General features: G+C 57.5%; 1 protein-coding gene across 3 annotated transcripts in view; it reads right to left on the bottom strand.

Moving 5' to 3' along the window:
- Positions 1-3,311: 3,311 nt before the first annotated feature.
- Positions 3,312-8,579, bottom strand: part of SKAP1 (src kinase associated phosphoprotein 1) — a 228,351-nt gene continuing 223,083 nt past the window's right edge. Inside the window, exons 11-12 of one of the 3 annotated variants that reach the window (XM_039516237.1) lie at positions 4,757-4,866; positions 3,312-3,893 (exon numbers count right to left, since the gene is read on the bottom strand). In XM_039516237.1, coding sequence (XP_039372171.1) covers positions 4,765-4,866 — 102 coding nt within the window. In that variant the 3' untranslated portion in view covers positions 3,312-3,893; positions 4,757-4,764. Of the gene's footprint in view, positions 3,894-4,756; positions 4,996-8,579 lie in introns of those variants that run through there. The other 2 variants (XM_039516238.1, XM_039516236.1) reach the window with 2 other exon arrangements.

The raw sequence follows: 8,579 nt of genomic DNA, 5'->3' as shown, positions 1-8,579 counted from the left end.
AATCGCTGCACCCTGCTGCATGCCAGGAGGCTCAAATATGTCTCCCAATTACAGGACAGCTGTTCAACTGGATGACGGGGAGGAGGGGGGGACCTGTCTCTTTAAGAGCCCTCCCAGTGAGTGATGAGGGTTGGGAGATGCAGGCAGTCAGGCCCTGATTAAACACTCATTGTGCAGAGCACGCTTAGAAAATTACTGTAATTACAATCCGGTCCCAGCAGAGGGATGAGCTCCAATCCTGGTAATAACCTGGCCAGGTGCCTCTTTCCCTAACCCGCAGCAACCAGCTCCCTGGCCTCCTTCAGCTGCTAAACGCTCAAAGAAACCGGCCCATGTGTCTGACCTAGGCAGGGCCGGCCTGGGCTCTGCCTCCCGCGTGTGGCGCTTTGGTGCACTGTGGCTCTCTGCCCAGACGACAAATCCCCGACTCCAGATTCAGGAGCAGCGACAGAGTCATCCTCCATCGCCCCCTCGAGCGAGCGACTCGCTCTTTGCCTCGCAGCGGGCCGGGTTTGTACCACCACGTCTTTCCCAGCTCCGCCAGGCTCCCCGTGACATGGAAGCAGAAAACTGGACGGAGCTGGGCTGGTGGTACGGCCGGGATGGGCGCTCACCTGCTGCTTCCTGCATAATCTAAATATCCCGGGATGAGGACAGGCCAGCCAGCGCCTTAACGCCAACCCTCCAATCACGTTAAGCACCTGGGTGCGGCTCCATCTTACCAGGAGCAGGAGGGGGCGTGGCAGGGGCGGTCCCACCCCCCAGCTGCCATAGGACCCATATTATTATTATTTACATTACTGTAGCATCTACCAGCCCCAGGCTTGCAGCAGGATGCTGGGTGCTGCAGGACACTGCAAAAAATAACGGGTCCCTGCCCTGAAGAGCTCGCAATGGCATAAGTTAGGGAAGCTGGCAGGGCTGCCTTAAGCAGTGCGGGGGACCGAAGGAGTCCTTGCACTGGGCTCCGAGTCAGGGCCGGGCTCGGAAACAGCCCCTTGCCCCCCCTGGATCTCAACCCCCAGCAGGCCGTGGCCCCACATCTACTTTAGGGCACATAGTTTCCAGGGGATCAGGAACAGGCCGATGCTAAAGGCCAGCTCAGCGGGCGCGCGCTGTCTCCTCCCGCCCTTTCCGTGGTGGAGAGAGAACGTCAGCGTCTCCTGAGACGGCCTTTGCCCCGCGTTAGCGGCGCAGGAGCCCAAAGCACGTTGCAAACAACCCAGGAGAGATCAATCCATGGCAAGGAACCTCTGGGGGGGCCTAACCCCCACCCCCAGCAACCTCTGCACAAGGCAGGAACGCTCCCCTTGGACCCCGAGAGGCCCAGATCCTCAAAGGGGCCTAACTCCCATTGATTCCAACAGGCGATAGGTGCCTAAATCCCTTTGATCTGGGCTTAAGCAACGTAGCCTGTCTTAGGAGAGCAAGGAACCGAACCCGTGGCTCTGGGCTCACCGCGCTGCCAACCTTGACGCCTGCTCCTGCTAACTCGCTCAGCGCATTCCAGCCCTGCTTGCCGCTGACTAGGCCTTTTCGCGCGTTGGCTGGTTTTTGGACTCCTGCTGTTCACTAGCCTCCCTCTCACCCATCACTCGTTCCCAGCGTTGCTGAGTCCAACTGGACCATGCAGCAGCCAGGGCGTCGCTCCGGCCCCAGCTCTCCTGGGTTTCGGCCACAACCGCCTCCCTCTCCCGTGCGTGTCTGAGCCCCGCGGGGGCTGGCGGGAGCCAGGGGAGAACTGGGGGGGCTGCCCAGTTTGGAGGGCCGGAGATGGGATGCAGGGAGGCCGGGCACAGATCACGCCTCCAGCTCGCAAAGGGGCTGGTGTTTGGCCTTGCATGTTGCGGCAAAAGCTGCCATCTGCACCGCGAGCTACAAGAAGCCCAGCCAGGAAGGGAGGGGGACATCTGACAGCTCCGAGGCCCTTCCTCTGGCCCAGCCGCGGCTGCTTCCCTGCCCCCGCCGCGCGTCGCTCGCAGGTGAGCTGACTTGGCACCATTGCTAGTGGCGCTGCAAAACTAATTGGAGCTGTCAAGGCTCTTCCCTGCTCCTGAGTCCAACAGCAGGCGGGCGGGAAAGGCTTCCAGGTGCTTTGCTGTGGGCGTTCCACAAGGTGGCAGGGGGGCCGGTTCACGCCCCAGCCCCTTCCAGCAGCAGGGGAATCCTTCCCTCTGTGCAGCCTGGCAAGGCAAAGAGCTCAGCCTTCCACCTGCCAGCAGCAAGGGCTGGAACCAGAGGCCCGTCACAGTGGCGTAGCAGAGCAGGATCTGTGCACAGCTGATTGCTTTGAGATACTGGCAGTGGTGGCTGGAGAACAGACAAAGCGGTTACTGGTTGGTTATTTTCTGTTTGCTTATTTCGGGTGAGGGAAGCAGGGACAGAAAAGGAAGCACAATAAGTAAGAATGAAGATCAGAAGGCGTTAAAACTGCACAGGTTGCAAATTACCCACAAAGTCTGAACACTGGGCACTGGGCAAGACTCTGTTAAGCATCTGAGCTGAGGGCATCTCAGTTTCAGTGAACTGCGGCCGGGCGTGGCCCAGCCTCTGTGTCTGTGCTGAGTGGAGGGTCTAACTTAGCAAGACAGGAGTGGAGGGGGGGCTGTTCTGGCAGGAGGGGGTTCTCTGTGGTATCCCAGCGCAGCGAGTGACGGGCTCGAGGCAAGACAAATGGAAAATGATGGGCAATTTGCCCGGGAAAAGGCTGCCCTGGAAAAAGGAAAAGCCGCCCACCAACAAACCAATTGCCCTGATCCAGTCCCTGAGCTTTTGAGGGCACTGGCAAATCCCCCACAGAATCACGGCGTGGCTCCATCTCTACTTGGCCCCGGTCCCCAAAGGCGACTTTCCTGGAGAAACTGAGCCCCTGAATCGGGAAGGCCCTTAAAACACCTGCTTAAGTCCGAACATGCACTTAAGGGATGGGCTGAATACAGACAACACTACCCTTAAAAGGGTCAGGCCCGCCTGCCCGTAAGGGTAGCTGGCTCGGGAGAATCAACACACACGTCTCTTCTCCACCCCAGCCAGGTGCTATGAAGTGGGAGTTAATTTCAGGAAGGCTGATGGCTTTTTTCCCTTTGGCCCGATGCTGCGGCGAACAGTTAGCTACCACCACCTAGTGGCACATGGGGGACACAGCCTCTCTCTTTCCTCCCCCACCGCCCCATGTTGATGGAAAGGTGCCAACCCAGCTGACTTCTGGGCTGGCCAGTCCTGGAGGCTTAAGTTCTCTGTTGATCCCCAGAGATAGGGGCAGCACAGAGAGCCTGTCCTCCCAGCCCCACAGCGGAGCTGATGGAGCTCCTCTCAGAAGAGGCTGGGCACGGGCAGAATTGCTTTATTGCCCGGGAGTCTACCAGGGCCGGAGAGGGAAGGCCAGTTCCAGCGTGGTGTCCTCTCCTGGCACACGCCCGTCTCTCCTCCCCGATCGCCGAATCCAGCCGCAGAGGGAGCCAGGGACTGAGCCTACAGGGAAGCGGAGACGCTGCCAGAAACTGTGAGAACGAAAAGAGAATCTCTTTATTCTGGGTCTTTCCCCCCCACCCCCGGCTCACAGAAGAAAACAAAACTGGCCCCTAGGTTGGCCGATTGCTCAGGCGTCTCGTCAGCCGGGTAAGAGTCACGTACGAAGCCACGTGTCGTTCCGAATCAAGTGGGGAATGAGGCCAGGAATCAGGAATCTGGAAGGGGGTGTGTGCGTTAGCTTCGTAACAGGCTCGGGGGCGAACGGGATGCTCTGTGAGACAGCAGCGACGTGGGTGTTGGGATGTGAGTCTCTTCACATGGCGGTGGAGAAGGTTTCCATAGGTGCCGGAGGGGCAGCAGGGGAGAGGACCCCGAGGTGGGAGTGGTTGTCCAGTATGTTGGGGAAAGAGGCACCAGGGAGTCTAGGAGGAAAGAGATACAGGAGTGAATACTGTCGAGGAGATGAAAAAGGGTGTGACTAGGGCACAAGCAACCTGTATGGTGCACGCCCAGCGACTCACAGCATGGGAAGAGGTGACTCCAGTTGATGCAGCAAGAAGCTGAGTGGGCTACTGGTTAGAGCAGGTGATTGGGAGTCAGGACTCCTGGGTTCTATTCCCAGCTCTGGAGCTGACTTGGCATTTGATCGGCCAGCTCCATGCCTCAGTTTCCCCACCTCTCTACAGGGCTTTGGGATCTTTGTGTGAAAAAGTGATTGATATCCAATGCTCTGCTGAGCATTATTATGACTACCACCAAGAGACAAAGTTTTCTGGAAACAAAGTCTTCTGGGTTGCTCTTGGCTCCATCCGACCCAAAGGTAAACAACCCTTTTCTGCACTTCACACGAGGATCTCCAAGTCAGGGACATTTCCATTGCAAAGCCCCTGGCTCGTGGTCACAGCTGGACTCACTTCAGACGCCTGCCCAGGGTCACAGAACAGCTGGGAGTGGAATGCAGAATCCTCCATTCCCCCGTCCTGGGCTCTAACCGGCCGCCCTCACTCCTTGAACCTCAACGGCTAATTCCTCCCACCCCACTCTACCAGGTCCAGTGTAAGGTGAAGACCAGAAGATGGAGCCAAAGGCAAAACCCTCCCAGGTTTCTCCATGTCGATCTTCACAAAAGATTAAAAACATACCCCGGGACTGTCCCGGCCCCAGCCGAGACATCTCAGACCTCCTGGCAAGACAGATTTGTTATCAGCGAGGGGGTGGGGTGCGCGCGCGCAATCTCTGAAGAAGTGTGAAGAGTCAATCACAAAGCAGCGGCTGTGCCTCTTACCCACTGGATCATCTTTCCTCCAGCTCGTAGGCGGCCGTGAGGTATTCCTTCGGGACAATCCCCACCTCGCTGTTCAGTTCGCCGATCCACCAGCCGTACATGTTGTACTCCTGAGAAAACAAAGCAAGAAAGGGCCCAACCTTGGATATCCTGGCCTAGATAACTTAGTCCTGCCTTGAGTGTAGCAGACTGGATCAGAAGACGTCTCGAGGTCCCTTCCAGTCCTACGATTCTAGGATCTTAGATAGAGAGGATGGGGGTTACCGTTAAATCACTAGACGGGCCGCCTGGGTTCCATTCCTGACTGCCACAGATTCCTTGGGCAAATCACTTACACAGGTATCACCGACTAAGGCCAGTAGCCAGAATTAGACCAAAGTCTTACAAGTCCTCAGGAGCCTAAATTCTCACGTGCCACAGGCAGAGAACAGGAGAGACCGAGGGGCCATCAGTGCTCGAGGCCCCTGTGCTGGTAGGGCACCGATTAGTGAGCCATGCCCACATAATCCTGGCAAGTGACCCACACCCATACGCTGCAGAGGAAGGCAACCCCCTCTCTTCCCACAAGATCCCTACCAATCTGACCTGGGGGGAAATTTCTTCCCAGCCCCACTGATTAGACTCTGAGCATGCAAGCAAGACCCACCAGCCAAGCACCTGAGAGAGGGAACGCCAACCCAGAGCCCCGGCCCACCCCTCCAGTGTCCCACCTCCAGCTGTGGGCAATCTGTGATGCTTCAGAGGAAGGAGACAGAACCACACCCCACAAAAATAGATGGGGGAGGAGGCAATCCTTCCTGACCCCAACAGGTGAGCGCCTGGAGCCCTGAAGCATGAAATAAATCAGGAAGAAACTAATAATGCCGTACAGTGAGGTAGGGCTCTCCAGGCAAGCAGCTCCCAGCACTTTGCAGACAGGAGGGTGACGCTCATAGCTGCGGACTCTGTGGGTGCTCTAAAAAATAGTGGGTGCACAGCACCCGCCGGTCGGGCCCCTCTGATCAGCTGCTCCCCCTTCCCCCAGCACCTCCTGCCTCCCGAGGATCATCTGTTCAGCGGCATGTGGGAGGTGCAGGGGGAGAGGGGGCAGAGCGAGGGCAGGGTGTGCTCGGGGAGGGGGCAGGAAGAGGTGGGGTGGGGCCTTGGGGGTAGGGGTGGAGCAGGGGTCGAGCTCCCCCCGCACCCCCCCACAAATCAGAAAGTCAGCGCCTCTGAGCACAAGGTCTAGGAAACCCCTGCATTCCACGCAGGCCCTATTTTCAGGGCGTAGGCAGGATATAAGCAGCGCATAGACGCAGAGGAACTGCCCACGCCCATGGCCCAGCTCGGCCGGTGTGCTTTCCCCGACAGCCACCAGCCCCAGCTGTTTCAGGGAAAGGTGCAGCCGCGGGTTGTTTCCCCGTGGGATAAATTTTCACATGGAACGTTTCCTCCTAAACCCTTTGGCTAGAGGTTGGCTGGAGGGCTGACGCACTGAGGCTTGGCGCCCTGGTGCTGATCCTCTGCACAGCATGAATTATGTCTCTATTTTACAGATGGGGAAACTGAGGCACAGAAGCGCCACAGTTGGGGGCAGGGGCACATGATGAGAGATAGAACCCAGCCCTCCCGATTCCCAGCCCGCCTATAGGAGGGGCTGCCGGATGATGCTCTCAGTGGAGCCAGAGGCTGGCCTCCCCAACTCCAGGCTAACCCACAGACCACGCTGCTGACCCAGGAGCAAACACCTGTCGGGGTGGCTGACTTCAGCAAGCGATGCGCTCACCAGGGCGCCGTGCGGCGGCAGACGCTGCAGAATCTTTGAACCATGCAGACCTGCCAGGCTGCCGGGTCCCAGAATGATGAAAGACCCGCCCCCCCGGCCGCGTTGCAACCCTCTCGAAAACAGGAAGGAAAATCCCGCGGCGAAAGAGGAGCAAAGAAAGCTTTGGACGAGCAGCTGCCTTAGTGCGGAAATGAACGGGATCTGCGCTCGCAGCAGGAGGAAACGAACCCACCCAGGAGACCTTTGGGTGGAAGGGCTGGGCGGAGGGTCAGAGAGCCGTCCAAGGCATGAATGGAGCAATCCAACCCTCCCCTCTCCATCCCTCCTCTGCCCACCGCAGCCCGAACACCGCGAGGTCTTTTAAAATAATTTCTGCTTTGATGAATTGCCGGGGAGCTTGCAATTGCTCATAATCAAAGGGAGGAAAATGCAAATGAGAGCCAGTCGAGAAGTATCGGCACCAACCGTTTATTCCACTGCACCGTGCCAAGAAGAATTAAAACAACATTAAACTCCCAGCAATAATGTTTAAGTCCTCGTTTCCAAGTGCCAAATTGCACCACTCTGGATCATACAGATGTTTGTTAATTATGCTAATTTTTATTAAACTATTAAAATGAGGAGTGCACTGGCACAGCAAGCCAAAGCCCGGCACCGAGTGAACCCTGCTCTCGTCTGGAGGTGCTAATTTGCTAAGATGCTGACGCCTGGGTTTAGGGGGTGCTGAGTAGCTGGGTTTTTCTGGGGCAAGGGAGGAAAGCGATGGAGGACTGTTTCCCTGGAATCTTCCTCATCAGCTTCCAGCAGGGCCTGCTTGGTCTGTGCTTGCACAGATTGGGGCGGGGGTGGGTGGGTAGAAAGAACTTAGCTGACACAATCATCTGGACGTTCGTTGCTTTGAGAAGCTGGTGAACAGGCACCTGGACCTGCGGAGATGGGGTCTGACACGCACACTCCCTGCAGGGCGATACACACCTGCGGCTCAACGCCATCGTGCATGTGGCCGGAGGACCTCCAAGCCCTTTGCATAGCCTCGTGTATCCCCATTGTACAGATGCGGCAACTGAGGCAACAGAGGAGGAAGTGACCTGGCCATGGTCAGCGACTGAGTCCAGGTTGCTTTACAACCCAGGGAGTCAACATCCTCCCCATCACTGCCCCAATCCTCCTCTTACTTGCACCAGTTTAACCCCGTTGATTTACACGTCACTTCTGATTTATCCCAGTGCAAGAGGAGACTCTGCCACCAACCCCTTGCTCGGTGCACACAGGTAACAAAAACCACCCGCTCGGCACGCCAGGAGGCCCTGAGACCTCCTCCCACAAACTCAGAGATCCGCTCCCAGCAGGACAGCCCACTCCGCTGGCCCCAGCGCTCTCTGCTTTTCCTCCCGGCGACGACGAGCGCACCCGAAACAGACGCTCGTTCCAATAACCGGCAGCCAGCGGGTTTGCGCGCGGGGCCGTAAAAGGATTTATGCTGCTAATCTCCAGCAGCAAGGGGAGAACAAACAAACACCCCCCCCCCCCGCTGTAAAAGGAACAGCCCATTCTATAACCGAAAACACGCCACGGCCACCAGCACAGGGACTATTTCACAGCTTGATTCAGCCTCCAGTGGTTTCCCTGGTGCCATTTATGGCTGCGCGAACATCACGGCCCTCCTTAGCGATCCGCCTGTCACAGGCCCTTGCATCCCTCCATGGGGCTGCGAATGCCCTGCCAGTAGGTGTCGGGGGAGGGAAGCAGCAGGCTGCTCCTCATAAGCCTGGAAAAAAGGAGATTGGAGCCCCCTCTGCTACATGATTGCGGCATTTTAATTTCCAGCCGCCCCCGCTGCTTCCTATTTGTGTGATCTCTTCCAAGGCAGCTCAGCCATGACCTGGAATGACCAGCCCTGTCCTGGAACAGACGAGATGGCCGGGCCAGATTCTCGGCAGCTGTAAATCGGCGTAGCCTTGTTGACTTCAATGGGGCTCCGACGACCGAGGGCAGCTGAGGAGCTGGCTTTTGCCTTTGAAAGTTCAGGCAAAGACCTGTTGGGGTTTTCCAGCCTCC

This window comes from Mauremys reevesii, linkage group 27, assembly GCF_016161935.1.
Source record: "Mauremys reevesii isolate NIE-2019 linkage group 27, ASM1616193v1, whole genome shotgun sequence".
NCBI lineage: Eukaryota > Metazoa > Chordata > Testudines > Geoemydidae > Mauremys > Mauremys reevesii.
Note: the sequence above shows the minus strand (reverse complement) of the source record. Positions and strands in the feature narration are given on the sequence as shown.